General features: G+C 36.4%; 1 protein-coding gene across 1 annotated transcript in view; it reads right to left on the reverse strand.

Annotated features, from left to right (window-relative positions):
• Window positions 1–216: 216 nt before the first annotated feature.
• The window catches only part of LOC105359537 (cysteine-rich motor neuron 1 protein-like), a 122,810-nt gene continuing 104,308 nt past the window's right edge, over window positions 217–18,718 (reverse strand). Inside the window, exons 2-6 of the mRNA XM_011496151.1 lie at window positions 7,658–7,834; window positions 6,588–6,925; window positions 6,222–6,413; window positions 3,569–3,769; window positions 217–481 (exon numbers count right to left, since the gene is read on the reverse strand). Of these exons, the coding sequence (XP_011494453.1) occupies window positions 251–481; window positions 3,569–3,769; window positions 6,222–6,413; window positions 6,588–6,925; window positions 7,658–7,834 (1,139 nt within the window). The 3' untranslated portion in view covers window positions 217–250. The remainder of the gene's footprint in view (window positions 482–3,568; window positions 3,770–6,221; window positions 6,414–6,587; window positions 6,926–7,657; window positions 7,835–18,718) is intronic.

Consider the following 18,718-nt stretch of genomic DNA (forward strand, 5'->3'; position numbering starts at 1 on the left):
CGAGATATTCGTCGGAGTCGTTGGGAATCCGGTGTAAATACCCCAGGTGATTTCGATAGATACAAAACACTACATAGAGTCGTAACACAGCTAATAGGACACGCGTACGGGCGCATGCACGCGTGCCTATAATTCACGAAGGAGGAGGAGGAGGAGGAGGAGGACGAGGAGGAGGACAAGAGGATATGGACTATCTATCCGTACGTGACCGCGTACGTGCGTGAGAGTTCGTAGTGTCGGTTGGGTGAGCTCAGAGAGGTGCGATCTTCTCCGCGTGCTGGAGCACCGGCAGGTGGCTCTCGTAGACCGGGACGCACTTGTAGTACTGCTGGGGGAAGCCGACAAAGTCGGCCTCCGAGGGTGCGAGACGAGACCGGAAACGACCCCGCACCAAGTGTATCATCAGCAGGCCGGAGATGAGGGTGAGCACCGCGATCAGGATGACCGGGACTGTACCCCAGCCTCTTGACTCCTCCGCAGCCTGTCGACAACAAAAAAACTCTGTCATCCTAATGAATTTGAAGAGATGGAAGCTGGTTTAAATGCTGAGGTCGAGCATCAGTGCAATATCAATATAATCTCAAATTGCATCTACATACTCTGGCTCTCTCTCTCTCTCTCTCTCTCTCTCTCTCTCTCTCTCTCTCTCTCTCTCTCTCTCTCTCTCTCTCTCTCTCTCTCGTGCTGAATTCTCGACATTGGATAAATTTTTAATGTAGCCATTGAATGTTTATAGTCGGAAGTCGATTATCAGTCAATATTTGTTTAACAATGCCACGAGAGTCCAGACGTCCAATGTCCAGTCGTTTAATCGCGGTGATAAGTGCCATTTTACATCCTTGGGCTCTCGGTTGTATTAATTCGCAAATAGATACGAGTTGGAGAGAGAGAGAGCCAACGATTGGTAGTTGGTCGATTCTAGTAGCTGTTGGGGTGGGAGATGATTTTCAGCGGCAATGGCATTGTTATGGAATTAATTTTTATCCCCGTGACGAAGGGAATGGAAGATTGTAGGGCCCACGAGGTGCGCAAAAAATCGTTGTAAAATTGATCGAATAAGGTAATATTTTTAGGAAAGGAAAGGAACGATTATTAATGACAAGCGACTGCATTATTGAACCGAATGTTCAAAGGGATATTATTTTATCTATAATTCAATTAAAATTTAAATTAAATATGTCACGAGCAAGCCGAATTTGCGATTAAATTATAAAGTAATCGAATTGTAAGGGAATAAGTATAATTCTATTGGCAACGATAATTATTACAATTTTTGAGTTAACGATTGATTTAATGAGACAATTTAATTTATCGTATTATTCGCGATTGTCACTAAAAGTAGCAGCGATATAATAATTAAATAAATTATGGATTGCTAATTAACTTCTGAAAATATACTCATTTGTTGAATGGACTTTGTTAATTTATACTCGTTTACGAATGATCTATGTGTGGTGCAGAGTCGTGATGCGTCCGTCGGAGCGGCTGTCGGGATCGTTAAAAATGTTAAATATTATGAAATTTTTAATTTATAACGATTTTATGCGCATTTTTTTCCCATTCCTTTCTCTCAATTCTATCATTTTTCAGCATTTTATTACAGTTTTTCAATTACAGGCTATGTAAGTTTATTAGGTAAATCAAACATTTTCTCAATTAGTAATGGACGTACTGTCGCTCTCGGGACAGCTACTTTGGACGTTCTCCGTGACAAATGTGCGTGGACTCGCGGTCCTTCTATTTCCGTATGCCATTGTACTTTTTAGAAAACACTCGTCCTATTGACCAATTTTACATTAATTCGAATGGATGATAAATCAAAATGGCCAAGCCAGTGCCAAAATGCACAATGGCATTAGCCCCAGTGAGATAATTAAATACATATTTTCTACAATTGGTTATTCTCTTTTGAATTCGGCTGCCGATTGACGCACCCTGATTATCTCGATATATTGTTTATAAGTAATTGGTTAAAAATATATCCACAAGGCTACTTAACTGCTGCTATTCCGTTCGCAAATAAATTATAACGCAGAGATATTATATTTTTCTTTAGAATTTTGCTTGTCTTGATATTATAATGAAATTTTGCATTTATCGGGAGATTCGGTTGAAACGAGGTTACTGTGAACTTATCTGCTCGTATGGCGTCTCAAGTAATTGTCTTTAATGTTGAAAACCGAATTTTCACTCGGTTAAAATTCTTAAATTCACGGACTTTAAATTATCTTTCGTCATTTGAATGACGACGAGAGGTTGAAAATTGAATTGTCTATTTTTTAATTTTTAAGCACCAGGCATAATATTTACAGATATTCTGTTTTATTAAATAAGTCTTTTAAGAATAATATTTTTTAGAAATTTCGATCAAAGCGAAGCATGAAAATGGACTTTCCGCTTAGTTTATCTGCTAATCTCTCTTTCCTTTCTTTTTTTCCCTCATTTTTTTCTTTTTTCTTTTTTCTTTTTTATGAAATTAATGCAGTTAGGAATAATTGTACAAGGATAGTGGATAAGGGACGATTGAGAATTCTCTTTAGTAATTCTTGATTAGTGGTTGGCTTGTTTGTGTGCTTTTTATTACGCATACATACAGTCTAAACACGTAAGACGAGCTGTGCGAATGTACGGTGGTAACCTTTAATATTATCTGAAACGAAAGCAAACCCTTTGTTGTATTATGAAGGAGGAATGGCGCGTTGCCATGCTAACGAGTGAGACGATAAATGGAAAATGAGTACACTCTTCAAATTTTGCGGGATGCAATATTGCGTACCCGAAAACGTAAGTTTATTGAAATTTAATGGTCGAGCGAATAATCGTTGAATAAACATAATAATTCGCATTTACGAAACTTATAATTATAAAGTTACCAAGGGCAAAGGTTAAATTGTAATTAGAAACGTATGAGGCATTTAGTACGTAGTTCGATAAAAATCGGAAAATTGTGCAGGACAGTAAATTTTTTCGCGCACTTTTGAATCTCGTATTCATTTCTCTATTGAGAGTTCAAGGAGCTTTTTAACGTGGATTTGGAGCGCAATAAAGCTCACAATATTCATTAAAATATTAATGAAAATAATGAAAAAGGCCCTCCGTGATTCTTGTCTACAATTGCCTGTCGGGTATTCATAAACAGCCAGAAGTCAAAAAAGAAGGCGAAGCGCATTGTTTGGCTCTCGTTGAACGATAAGACATCTAAATACACAATTATTTTAAAGATACCCGAGTGAAGATGGCAACGAGCAGACTACTTAACTTCAAATTACTTTTCAAGTGTGTGTGTGCGCGCGTGTTTGTGGGGAGGGGGATGGGAGGAACGGTTAATATTATTAATGTTTGCGCATGAGAAGTACATCCGCCGAGGCTTGTTTCGCCGTCGTTTAGTTTAATTTTCCAATGCGCCCACGGAGAGTGCGGGACTTTTCCATTGGGACTGGCGAGCCAAAGAACAAATAAAGAATGAAAAAAAAAAACATAGAAAAAGAGAGAGAAAAAGAAAAAACAGTCACGAGGCACTCACGATACGAATGACAATTTGGGTCCATATCAGCAAGGGAACACTCACCGGGGTCGGGCAGAGAGGGCAGCATCGTCCCGGGAGCGGGGGCAGGGGATCGTTACAGCCGACCTTGCAGACCGTCTCGTTGCAGCTGACGAGGCCGCCGGGCTCGCAGAGGCAGCTCCTGCAGGGTTCCGCGTTCCAGGTCGATCCCTCGGGGTGCGTGAGGTTGCGCTCGTCGAGGCAGCTGCCGAGACAGCGGCAAGTCTATGACAGACGAATGCTCGTTATACATCGTCGACCCCGGCTTTCTTCGTCTCTTGGCGATAAATAAAGCAAAAAGCCGGGGGCGGAGGCGGAGGGTGGCGAGTAGAATCATTTGCCGCGAAATTCCTCGGGTTCGGGGTATTTTTAACGCGCGGCTTCCGTCGAGGGCGATAATATTCTCTTTTCTCTTCCGCTTCTTCTTCGACTTCTTTCTTCTCATCGACTTTCCTATTCTGTCCGTTCCCCCAACCACCATTTTTGTTCTCTCTCCGTTCATACGCGCTACAAAAGGGCTGCAGGGCGCCAGCGACTTTTATTCCAATATTTGTTTTCAGTTCAAGTAACTTTTCCCCGCGTTTTAACTAAATGTTATCTTTTTTACGTGAACTCAAATGTAAAGCGAACTTTTCAATTTTTTGCAAAAGAGATAGGCGGGGAAAAAAAAGAAACGGAATAAGGCACAAAGGGTGGAAAAATAGCATGTGTGTTCGTGAAACAGAAGCTGAAACGTAAATTTTAAGGTATATGGATAAGGTCGCTCGAGCAAAGGAAAAACATTTTATTCCTCTATGAATATATCCAAGGACCTTTTAATACTTGTAATAGATTCCTGATCGATGGGGAGTCGAATTTGCTCAACTACTTTGCGAATTCGTATATCTGACGAGAAACGATAAATTATAATGAAATAGGAACAAAACGAACTAACGTACAGACAAAATAACAATAGTATTACACGTAGCATCTGGAAAATACAAAAATATCATTCATAAACGTATATGTGCTAGGGGGATGGGGTTCGGCTGTTACCAACAAGGACTATCAGACGATCGATATTTGTTCCAAAAATTTCATAAATCACCGAAATTTGATTATTTTATGCTTTTTTTCCTCCCTTTTTCTCTCTATTTTTTATGTACACGCACGCGTGTATTTATCTCTTATAAATTGAGTATGTTAAGCGAGTAATGTTAAGAATGTTAAATAATCGGCAAGTTTGTGAATATTTTCATATTTTGCAAACAATTTCATCAGTATGCATTAAAAAATCAATACAACAATACAACATGAAAAATTAAAAATTCCTTTGTTAAAATATATCCTTTGCAGACGAATTAAATTATTACCATATAAATTTTTCTTCCTTCATTCTTTCTTGATTTCGCTCATTGGAGAGTTTGCAAGCTCGCGATATTCCAAATAAGCACAAATCCAAGTTATTATTCTTTTTAACCAATCGGTAATTATTTTCCATTATCTTACCTTACATTTGAAATCTATACTAATGCATGATAGTTATCGATCGGAATTAGAAATATTTGCGAAACATAGACGATTCCGTAAAGATCTTTCATAAAGTACAATTAAGCTTTTATCGGATGCGAAAGAGCAAGAGCCCATTTCAGCTTATTTCTAGCGTATTTAGGGCATTCTGAGAAATACACATCAATTAGGAAATGTCAGTACGTGTATGACAGAACATGACAGTTACCACACGATGATAAACGAGCCTCGTGTCGCTCTTTATCACTATATGTTATTCAGGGTTGATTTTCACCCAAAGTTAAACGGCTATGAATCAATTATATCAAATTGTTATTTTGTTGATCGAAGATTCTCCATACGAACGCTATGTTGCGCATACATAACCTATAGCAAATTCTATTAGTCGTTCATTTTAATTTTGTTGCAACGTGACTTTACACTTGTTCGTTGTGAATTTTATTCAGCGGGATACTAGGCACAGGAATTTTATACTCGTTCCGTTCGTTCAGCCATGAATACATTTTGAAAATCTTCTCGTGACCTCCTTTTTTAAGTCTCGCCAGTATCCGATCAAAGAAACATTCTAGAACTTTTTGGGGTAGGGATTCGTTAGCCAGACATATCGGGTATTAACATTTAAAATTCTTTTTAGCTTACATATTCGCCTCGCATTATGTAAAAGTGGCATAGTTGGAATTAAGTGACAATTAGAATGGGATATTCGATTATGCCACTCGTAAACCTAATTCATACGTAATTACAAAAATTATTGCTATATCCTATCTATGTTCGTGAAGAATTCGAGGCAATGAAGAAAAAGTCATACAAAAAAATAAAAATAAAATAAAGCTAAATTAATATTTAAAAATAGAAGAAGAAAAAAGCGAAGCTGGAGAAGAAGAAGCTTTTTTTAGGAAATGTGTAAAGTTCGCCTACCAAGCAGCTAGACCGTTATTTGACAAATTAAAGTTGCTATTTATTATGGAAAGTCCGACCGCCAGATATTTATTTCATTGCCTAATGACGTATTGACTAAATAAGCACGTCGAGGGGTCGCGTAGACTTTATTCAGCATGTTTTTTTTCCGCTGCAACTTAAAGTTGGCGTTATTAAGTGTATGGGAAGGAGATGACAGAAGCTCGTCGGGACAGTCGAGAGTCGAACTTGCGGGGATGGTGCCACTCACCGGACAGCCGCGCTTGTTGGTTCTGTATCCGTATGGGCATTTCCTCTGGCAGACGACGTCGAGAGGGCAGCCGAGGTGGGGCTTGCAACGGCAGATGCTGCAGCCATTTTCGTCCCTCGTCAAGCCGTACTCGCAGCGCAGCTCGCAATCCAGTTTCGGGCAGTCGTCCTCTGTATCCTCAGGCTCGTTCTGCTGTACTCGCGTAAATAAAATAAGTCGTGGTTGGAGCTGGGACTGGTGGGCGATCGGGGATTATCGGGTAGGAGCGCACCGACGATTTTCCCGTTGGGAAAGGTCAGCTTACTCCTCCAGTATCACATCGTTATCATCGACGATCATTGACGGGTGATGGGCGATGGCACTTACCTGAGTCTGGGTGCGGCACCTGCAGACGAGGCAGCCGCGCTCGTCGGTCTCGAGGCCGAGCTCGCAGTCGCGCTTGTCGCAGTTGGTGAGCGGCCGGCAGTGCTTAGGCGGCGCCGGAAGGGCCGGGCACCTGGGGCAGCACTCGCCCGGGAGGCGGGGCAGCGGCCGCAGACAGCTACGGCACATTGTCGCCTGGCAGTTGAGCACCCCGGCCTCGCAGATACAGCTCGTGCAGGGGTCGTCGAGTCGCTGCTGGCGCTCCCCATTTTCCAGCACCTGGCCCGTGCTGTCCACGCATTTGTTCGCCACGTCCTCCGGGGCCGTCCAGCTCAGCATCGCTGCGAGCACGAGGGGCCAAATCTGTGGTCTTTCGTCTTTGGATGTTGACGCGACGGGGCCCCCCTCGCGGTTATTGCTCTCGTTATTTACCGCATCGTCGCTTTATTATTATTATTATAATTATTCTTGTCCAGGATTACGAGGCCCGTCATTTTATCATTATATCATTGGCCGATTATCGCGATCGTTCCCGGTAATCGAATTCCCTTCCGATCATTAATGTTATCCTCCTTGTATTTTTTATTCTCACCGCATGCCCTCAACCTTCTCACCCATACTCCAAACGAATATATATCAAATTTCACGTTGCGACAAGCGGACAATTCTCCGGTCCCACGCGCTCGTAAGATTAACGTAAGGTTAATTCGTCGACCCTCGTACACCTCCGGCGACAATAAATAGCGATTACGAATTCGTAATTACATAAATAATTTACGGATACCAACGCGTTTGAGATGAGTCAGACTCATGTCAGACAATGAGAGAGATTGTTTATTTTATTTTGAGAAAGAGGTAGTATGAAAGTACTTCTCTATATTGGAGAAACGCGCTACGTGACAAGGAGAGGTAGAGGACGGGGAGTGGCGTTGATGTTCGAAATGAGCGTCGAGGGGTTTCTCGCGCGTTCGCTCGCTCGCTCGCTCGAGTTCTCGATTGGCCCGGGTAATCGAGGCGCGCGAGTGCATCGAAGGGGCATTTGTTTAGGGCTCGGCGGCCGTGAGAGTTATTACCTTGATTGCGGCACTCGTAGAGTGGGCAGCAGCTGCCGGGTTTCTCGGGTACGTTCGCGTTCACTTGCACCGGCTGCTGTCCGGGCTGACAGTCGTGCTTCGGACAGGGCGACACGCATTTGCATTCGCCGTCGTCGCCCGTCACGCTATCCTCCGGGCAGCCCGCACCCTCCACCCCTGCAAAAAGCACAGTGTGGTTATTAATGGCGGTAGGGTGGGAGAAACGTGGACGAGAGGGGGCAATCCCTCGTCGATCTCAGGAGGTTACTAATTAAATACCGTGGCCGGGGCTCGGTGCCGAGTAGGGACTTTTCACGGTAGATGTGCATAGATGGATTGCCGGGTAGACGATCGAGAAGTGTTTTAACACTTCTTTATAGCGAATACCTTGTGATGGTTATTAATCATTTAAATAATGATGGTAAATGGTGTGCGGTGACGTAACAATTACGGACTATACGTGAATTTTTTATATTTAATTCCCTTGAAAGTATAATCATTCAAAAATTTTTTGTCTTTCTTTTGTTTATAAGGAAGTAATTATTTCCAAAATTCCGGACTTTTATTTATAAACAACAAACGGGAAAGGAACAATTTTATTTTTATAATGTACGATAAGAGGGAAGGATATCCATTTCTTACATGATCAATAAGAATGTGAATGTCGCATATAAATTGATATTTCACTATTTTTTACTATTACACGAATATTGTACATTAATGAACAAAAATATCTTTGCCTCTAAAATGAAAACAAAAAAAAAACAATCATCTTCTTTCTTATAAAATCTAATAAAGGACTAACCCAATCTTTACGTCATATCCATGTTGCAAGACAACTTATCAATTGAAAACTATCGTCAATTATTATGCCCGCTACATTAATTTTAAAAACATATATACGTTTATATGCAAAATAATTACATGAAGTAGTTATTCTATTTACATTGCTTATTGGTCAAAGGCTACATTCGAATGAGATTTATAATCAAATTTCAATGTCATTCGAGTGCATTAAAAGTGTTAACGCTTGTGAAGTTTCTTAAATAGATTTGAAATTATCTCGTCCAGCTACTTGATAACTCATCACGATTTATCAAAACATTTATTCAATTATTTACAATTCTTATTGGAAATTGTATAATCTTGTTTCTATTTGCTTATTGATCGACAGTTTTTCTACATTAACATAACTATATAAAATATAAAATTTTTACATAACCACGTTAATGAAATATTATTCATTATATTATTCATTATTTCTTATTGATTTTACTTGTTCCATTATTTCAGTATTTCTCTAGTTATTTTTAAAGGGTAAATAAAAGAATACAAATTTTAGAAATAACTAATCATAATTATATTACTATTTCTGAAAATACTATATCGATATGATATATTCTAACGAACAAAATCGTCTATTCTAGCCAGAAAAACTATTGCGAATTTTATTTAATAATGTAAGAGGGCATGGCTGTGTAGTAGTGGCGGGGAATGGGGACGGGGGACACACAAAAGAAATGAGAAGGAGACTAAAGAAAACCGAAAATAGAGTATTTTTTCTAAAAGCTTGAGGTTTGAAAATTATACCAATGAATTGCAGTGTAATGTATGAAAATATTGAGAAAATTAATTGAAACCGAAAATAAAAATGCAAAAGAATGCTCAAAATTTTATAAGAAATATGTTTTTAATCGTTATTCTATTAAATCGTTTTAAAGTTGCTTGTAATATTTTATATGTAACTGAAATACTCGTTATGAGAATTATAAAGTTTAATAAGTTTTTCTTTAATATTAACTCAAAAGTCAAAGTCTCGCTTATACTTTATATGTACATAATTTGGAGTAAATTGCTACTATGAAAAGTAAATTTTACAATTTATGTTTTCTCTCTCTCTCTCTCTCTCTCTCTCTCTCTTTCTCTCTCTCTCTCTCTCTCTCTCTTGTAATGCATTTAATGTTAATTTAACTATTCAATGGCCTATAAATCAATGTTGGATATTTGAAAATTATAGCAATCGTGCACACGTCTCTTAATTTAGTTTTCATGGTGCGTTCAGCTTCATTTACTCTCGATAAATAAAGGAGATTTTGTTATTGGAATGGATTTTCTCGTATTGTGTGTATATTTATATTTTTTCCTTCCTTCGTTTTGTCATTAAAAATTATTAGCAACGTATGCTACCTGATCTACGATTCGTTTATATGGGTTTACTGTCTATTCTATACGCGATGACATGAAATTGTGAGAGCGACCGGAAATCAAAGAATATAAATTAATTGAAAGTTCAAAAAAATAACGGGAATGTCGAATCGATTCTCTGAATATTCAATTTATAAAATTTTATTTTGCGACCGATTATCCCAATAGTACTGCAGATTAAAATATATACATACATTTTACATATGCATTTTACAAGAGTATGGAGATATTGCATTTCATGAAATTTGCACCGGAATTATTGGGACAGTTGGCTTTTATTCTCTAGGAGATAAACATAAACTACTGCTGTATGTACCGTCTTTCTCGGAAATTTATTCCCCGACAGTTTCAAGTCAGTGCGATTCAGGGCGAAGACTGTAAAGTTCCCAGAACACTCTCCCATCAACTCAAGTAACATTATATCGGAATGACAATTCACTCTAGTAGAAATGGAAATTGTCTTTTCAGTGAGCAAAATCCTTCATATAATATTTAATAATTTGGCGATCTGCTTGGAATACGCATTGTCATAACTATTAATAAGATTTTAAAAATTCTTTAAATACTGCACTCTTGATTTTAAATCGACAAATTTACTTTATCAGAGTTGACGAATAATTTCATTCTATCTAATTCATAATTTGTTATAATATCACATTGTATAATAATGCATTACATTATTTGAGCCACGATATCAGTGAAAACATTTAGCCATATATGTACATACATACATTATGATATTTATATTAAAAGAGTATTTATATTAAAGATATTTATATTAAAGAGTACGTGTAAATATATTTGAAAATCAATTTAGAGATTAATATAAAATAAATTCATAATGCGAATGAGATATGTTGTAACTAAATATTACCAGTCGTAAATCTCGTTTTTCTAGATATGCTATAGCGACGCCAGAACTGCTTATCAGATTAGAATTCATTTTTGACGATGTGACTTATTATATTTTGAACGCTGACCTTTTCAATTTAATTTGTTCAGTTACTCATTTCCTCTATCGCACGAGTGAAATAGAAGTTGGGTTAATACCATCTTAAAGTATACCAGAACAATACTTCGATGTATGTTTTTAACGTATATATTCGTTTGATCTAAAGGACAGAAATTATTGGAAGGCAAATAAGATTACGAATTTATACAGATAATACTGTAGTTTAAAGTAAGGGTTAAATAAAGTTGAGCAACAACAAAAAAAATATATATATATATATATATCTATCTATATATAAGACAAGGAACACAATAGCGTAATTGTAACAATTAATAGGACTATAATCATAATTTATATTATCTATAATATATATCAAATAAATATGTGTATATAGGATCGTCTGCACTTATATATTTACTTACTTATAATTACATTCGTATGCAGTAGATAAGAACACAAGCAAATAATAATGCGTCGCATTTAAGGAATTGAGTCGAATGTATAAAATTAGTGAACTCACTTAAATCACTCAGTTTAATTACGGAATGATTTATTTTAATTAATAGTGTCACGAACTTAACAATAATCAGACACTGTATTCGCAATGTATTCTAATCGACAATTTAGTCGAAAGTACTCCGCGTTTATTATGCTTCTTCGTTACATATTTAATTCAACATTTTCGGCCACTCAACTTTAATAAACCACTTAATTATTATTAATAGTCGCATTTTAATAGCCGTGTTGTTTTTCTTCTCCCTCGTGTCTTACATTACTTATAGATAATTTTATTATTTACATGACGAGCAAGTGATGATTAGATGGTATAGTTAGCACGATAATAGAGAAAACCGAATGCGATCAATGCGAAGGAGCTTTTACGTTTCATCGGTCAATGCGAATCCTCGTGCTTACACAGCAGCTTTATCGATATAAAATAGTCGACTGCACGACAGCCGCCGAGTCTCGAAAGTAAGACGTCCATCCATTAGCGATAATATTAAATGCAAATAAGTTACGGTCGAAAGATTAATATAGAGAACTTCCGCGTTAGTTTTGTTAATTTTGAAAAACGTTGAGCGCTCAAAGCCTCAATTTTTAATATATCTAAAATCAATTCGACCAAGTCACAGAGACGCGGAGAGTGCAACTCTCAGCAGTAATTTATCAAGAAATTCGGATTGAAAGCGACTCACGCAATACCATATTAAAAATATCTCCGTACATCCGCAGAGCAAAGAAGCTGTACGCTAGAATAGCGACGGGGCTCATTCGGTATGCAACGGCCGGAATTTCCGCAAGCTCGAAGCGTACGGCTCATGTTCCGGAGCAAACCGTCTGCGCGGGTCTTGCCAGCTAATGAAATCTTTCGAAAGGGTGGAAGAAGAGACGTAGGCAGGATCAGAGAGAGAGAGAGAGAGAGAGAGAGAGAGAGAGAGTAAGCGCCCGCGAGAGAAACGGCGGGCGAAGGAGAGAAAGGGGCCGTGCTCGGGCAGCGCGGCTGACCACACGTAGGCCTTGTTCACTCGTAACGGTCGATTGTTTGTCCAGCTGCATCGGGTCGACAATTTCTCCGATAATCAAAGCGCAAGCTCTCGAGCTATTATTATCCCAGCGAGACGATTACCGTCTGAGATTAGATCACGGCACCACCCCATATACTAATAACACTTCTAGTACATCAAGATGGCGAAGGTGAACATGGATTTTTGCGCGTATTTCATGGAAAGGTGATAAAGAGGGAGGAAATTAATTGAATATTGTAGCACGCTGCGCCGTAATAATATGGCTGACTTCCGCGGAAAAGTTTCGCAAGTGACATGGTGAATAGAGACAGACTCCCGTTTAATATTTAAGAACATTATAAAGTTCGTATTATTAAATCGAGAGCTTTAAGAGCAAAAATAATAACTTAGTCATGTTATAAAGAACTTTGGAGCAACTAGTGTTTTATGTTGTTATCCTTTTCGTAAAAGACAGGAAAGGCAGTGAAAAACTTTATTACTACTTAGAGAATATAGTGAGTAAATTCGAATAAAAAATTTCTCGTTGTAAGAATATTCTACTGTATTTGGCTCGGCGCAATGTCGTCTAATAATTTTCATTATTTCCTTTCCCCCGTTTATCGGACAGTTCACGCAAGTATAACAACGACCGAGTAAAATAGAATTTACGGTTCGATTCTGTCTACTCGGTATTTGATAATTGCTAAACCGTTAAATGTATCGATCTCATTTCGAACAAACTTGTAGAGTATCGTTAGCAAGATACACTCGTTTTTTTTTTTTATAACTTTGAATTACACGTTCATCTAAAGGCCGAATCTATGATAAGGCACGCGTTACCCGACTTTATTTATTTATTTTTTCTTCTTTAACGTGAACGTAATGAATTGTACTTGCCCTACATGGATAAAAAACATTGTTCATTTATTAAATTAATTAAAAATAATTTATTATGCTCGAGAATAATATTCTATTGATAAACAAATATCGTCACTTCTCGCGTAATTATTGTTCTTTGGTTAAAATTATAGGAATAGAAATAGTTGTAATTGCTACCTTCATGATAAACGTGGAATATCGAGCAACTTAACGCTTATCGATAAAATGCGAGAACTTTGCCTCTTTAATCATGATATTAACAATTAAAAAACCAAATACAATGAATAAGTATGGAAATATAAATTTACCGTAACGAATCATTATATTTTTCATTTTTCGTATTGTTGAAATTCGATAATACTTTTTACAAAAAACAGATGAGTCGAGTAAATAGAGTTGAGTGTATAATGTACATCGAATGAATTTTCTCAATCTACTGGATCCAATCATATTATAGTGGATGCAATCGAAACTTTATCATAAAAAATTATATTTTGTAAAGATATATTGTCTAATTTAATGCGTAAATTTCATTCGATCATTCGATTACTTGAGATATAATGTATCGCAAGTGAAGTAATGGTAAGGTTGTAATACTCGATGAAGATATTTATGAAAAAGAAAATAATGGAGGCAATTTTTTACCTCTTAGTACAATAAACCACAATGAATTTTATTATTTATATATTTATTAGTGTATATAGATAGTATTTATATATTTATATATTACTTGTGGATGTATGATTTCAACTGAAGTATGGTTTCTTTAAAAATTTATTAAAAAAAAAAAAATCTCCCTGAAAGAGTATAAATACTATATAAATATATAAATACTCTTTCAGGGAGATTTTTTTTTTAATAAATTTTTAAAGAATCCATACTTCAGTTAAAATCATACATCCACAAGTAATATACGGCATTGTGTCAATAGTTTTATTCCGCAATTTAAAAGGCAAATTTGTTATTTTTCGAGATATTTAAATTTCCTACTTCCAATAAGTATGACAGTCGTAACGTCACAGTCATTTTTAGTTAATTTTTTCAATACCTTATCGAAATAAATAAAATTTTTATTGCAAATCGAATTGTCGAGGTAACCCAATTTAACGGCATGACATTTAGATGATAACTTAGTAACGGGAGGAACAAAATTTCACTTAAGAATAATAAGCATTGCCGTTGTACGAGTACATTGAAGAATATTAATTTTGCCTACTAGAGAGTATTCATTCTAATTTGTCTGCTTTCCTTTCTCGAGCTCATCTCGAGGCAAAAAATATCCCTGTCCGCTTTAATAGAAGTTCCCATAATTTCCAATATTTTATACATTTTTCTTCGGTTGCTACTCTCAGTCTCACCCCTTTGCTTCATCCCTATATAATCTCTTGTGCAGTTGGAGAAACTAAAAATTAATTTAAAAATTTGCTTGCTCATTATGTGCGCGCGACTTCATTTTCGCAAGCTCAAGCGCCTTAACTTTCATTCTTCATTTTCTTCTTTTTTATCGCCGGCCTCCCTACCTCATTTCTTTATATTTTGTTAAAGATACAGAGTGAGAGAGAGATAAAGAGAGAGAGAGATAAAGAGAGAGAGAGAGATAAAGAGAGAGAGATAAAGAGAGAGAGAGAAAGAGAGGGAGATACGGAGAGTGAGCGCAACAGAGAGGGCGAGATTACGAGAGGAGAGACAAGGTGTGGAAATTCCCCACTCTGAGAACTGCTTCAAATTGCGTAATTTAAATTTTATTCCCGGACGAATGCCGCTTAGTCCGTAAAGGCTTTATATATAGTTTATGGAGTCGTCTTATCGTGACATTTCTACGAATTGCCCCGTAATTTTTATTTCAATTTCAGTGTCGTGGAACACGGTTGTCTTATTTGCGATAATTACATCAGCCTTCCTTTATATTTCGAAACTGACAATCTCATGTCTTGGTACGAGGCTCGGTCCCGTAGCTCGAAGGATCCCAAGGATACACTGGCCAAGCCTACTACTTGCTATGAAAACATCGTCCCGCGTCTTTCTTAAGTTTTTCCCACCGTTTTGGCTGAGTAACAAAACTGCCCCTTCCTTCTTGCAAATTTCATTTGACCAATCTATTATGTAATCGATCTTCGTTCGGCGCCATATTTACGCCAGTTCTTGAATTGTAAGGGAAAACAATTTTTCTTTATGAAATTACGATAGGATGGATGATTTTTTAAATTACTTTATCCCCCAAATTATTGATGATACTCGAGGAGACTTGGAAAATTTTTTATTCCAACGAGAATTTAATAAACATAAAAAATACCAAAATTAAAATAAAATTAATAACATAATCATAATGCAAAGATTTATTATTTAGCCTTTAGTATGTTAAAATGTTAAATATTTTATGATCGTGAGATACTTAGCTTTTAATAAAATATTTATTATAGTATCAATCAATTATAATTTAAAACACAAGATGAGAATGTATATTTCCAATAATTTGTCTGAGACGTAATTATTTTATTTTATCGTAATAGGTAAATTTAATTAAAAATATCAATACTTTATGTACTTATTTATATATTTACAACGTGTCATTTACCACGTTTGTAATAATATTTCTTTACGACAAAATAATCTATCGATTAGTTTTTCGATACTGAAAATATATACGGTATATCGATAATAATGTCAGCGGCATAGGTGGTAAAAGAAATATATATATATTTGTAGGATAGATAATAATATGAGAACATTACTGCTTAGTGATTTTCCGCTTTAACGAGTAATTAAAGTTAAGTCGAACGAGCACATAAAGTAGTATGCAAAATTTATTAAAATAGTAGCGTAGTTTGGCTATGATTCGTTATATATTCATAGAAAGAAGAATAAGGTAATTACATGTGTTGGCTACAGTGTATTTTCAATATGGAATTTTTCGACCCTCCGGCCCGCATATTCCACGTAAAATTTCCCCCTTTAATGAGTTTCCGCGTTATGCATAGAAATGCAGCTTAGCCGGGCACTATCGCGAACCCATAAAAATCCCTCGCGTCATTAATTCAATCTTTTCTTTGGCCTATTTAAAATCAGAGTCCGGTACGTGTAAGCGTCTGATACAGTCGAGGCTTTTCACTTTTCATTTTTCACTTTTCACTCTCCAGGCCGCCTGTGTCCGGTTCGATCGTTAAATGCACCTATGCAACTTGCCTGATTTTCCGGGAATGGCGGCGAAAATATGGCCAATTCTTGCACTACCGACCGAATTAAGTGGATTAGTATTTTGCAGGTTGACACGTTTTGACAATTTTGTGACGATTCCATCGCGGCCGCTTCGATCCTTCTCGCTCTCCTATGCTGCTCGTATATGACTTGTGTTTTTTGCCGACAGAGTTTAAAACATTCTGCGCGAATTTTGTGTTTCTGACTTCCAACAACCATGAAATGGCATTGCCGTTGATTAGCGTGCAAACTTTCAAATAATAATATTTACAATTATTTTTTATTCATTGCATAGTGGCGATGTTCATTAAATTCGGAGAACGATTGAATATTAAAAAAAAGGGTAATGTTCCATTTTAATGAACTGTGTATATAAAATTTTTCTATTAGAAATGTGCATACTTGGTATGCAGATCATAAACAATAGTCGCTACAACAATTCTTTGTATTTAATGCAGAGGACCTTCATTAATTGACATTGAAAATTTTAAATAAATGACGCTATTAATTATAAGCAGCCGTCACATTTTTACATTTATTTATATGAAAAGTATAAAATTATTAATGCTAAATTTATATTATATTAATGCTAAATTTATAATATTCCTAAAATTATTCGAATCGTATTTCTTTCACTCGTTTACATAATTAAATTAAGCGAATCGTTAGAATGGGATGTAGAAATTTCTGTAATTTTGAACCGTTGTACGTCATAGCATAGATGGTCGTATTACCATTTTGAGTAAATTCGTCTTCTTTTTAATTAATAAATTCAGAAATGCAGTTACTCGGTATTAACTGAATTATTAATAATTGATATAATCTAAGCAGATGTAATTTAATACTTAAAAAAAGAAGATACGTCCCCTCTCTCTCTCTCTCTCTCTCTCGGAAAGACTAGTAGGAATCATATTTGATAATGAGGTTAAATTATTGAATAATAATTTTTTTTTTCTAAACATATTTATGAAACAGTCGATTTTTGAATTTACACATGGAAGTTTAAAAATCATGTTAAGCTACGGAATTAAAGTTCGATCGAGAATTTCTATCAAATCTTTAATAAAAACAACTAAATGGAGTTTATGTTTTTTTTTTGTTTTTTTTTTTGTTTTTTTTTTTGTTTTTTTTTTCTTGCTTTTGTTTTATATTTTACAAGCTTGCCGTAAATACCAATGGTAAAGTTAAAGCTAATTTCATTTCGCAGTGAATATTATAACGGAGAGTTAATAGTAAACTCGCTGAGCCCGGCTAATCTGATATCGTAGCTCTCATATTTTTCGACAAAATTTTCGACTCTTCGGCGTCGAATGGCTTATTGTCTTCTATCCGAATTTCAACGACAAAAAAAATATTGCCGCAAAGGCATAGTGAAATACCAAAGAGATGGACAGACGCTAAAGTGTGAGGAACGAGTGTTTAACTTAGCTATAGTCATCGCGCCCACTTGAGCAAATACACTTGAGCAAGATTATTATTTTAAAGGAGACGTTGTTCTTCTTTGCACTCCAATTGCTCCATACAATTCTACATTTTTCTAAGATCGAACGCTATAGCATCACTGGAGGAGCGTAAATATTTAATGTTTTCTTACAATTCAATGACCTAGATGCATAAATTTCAACTTTTCACGTTACTCCCGTCCCTTTACGTCCCCTCCCTTATCGATTGGCTTCAATTAATGCAAATAATACGCGGTGATTCCTCAAAACGGTGCGGGCATTATTCTTTGTCATCGCGACATTATCGATCGGAATTAACGTCACTCTCGGACATTCTAAATTTATAATTATTTTTCACAATAATAATTCATTCGAGAGCTTACAAGCACTGGAATTATACGACACTCAAATGTTTAATGTCCATTTGAACAATTGAATTATCTTTCACGCTTTAACAACGTGAAAATCGGTGTCAGATAATAAAGCACTTTTTTGTTAATGTAAACAATAGCGTAGATGTTTAGTTTAATTGAAAAGTTGCAGCGCTTCGTTCGGGGCAAAAACGAACGTCTAAATAAATAGTTTGTAAATTCATTTTTATTAACATTTAACCAAACCAAATGATTTTCTACGTGCTTTCTTCCTTCTTTTTTTTACCTCTCTCTCCCTTTTTTTTTTTTATGTACAGTGTGTGTGTGCGTGCGGGCGTGCACGTGTATGGGTGTGGGCGAGTGGGGTAAGCAGTGGCTCAATCGCAGAGTTTTTAATTAAATTGCAAAACTCGTTGGCGAGTGGGCATCTCTCGCAATTTGCACATGCCTGTAGCAAAAATAAGACGTTCAGTTTATTTTTTAAAACTCACGACACTCGAAAAACATTAAGA

Source organism: Ceratosolen solmsi, unplaced genomic scaffold (assembly GCF_000503995.2).
Source record: "Ceratosolen solmsi marchali unplaced genomic scaffold, CerSol_1.0 scaffold11, whole genome shotgun sequence".
Classification (NCBI taxonomy): domain Eukaryota; kingdom Metazoa; phylum Arthropoda; class Insecta; order Hymenoptera; family Agaonidae; genus Ceratosolen; species Ceratosolen solmsi.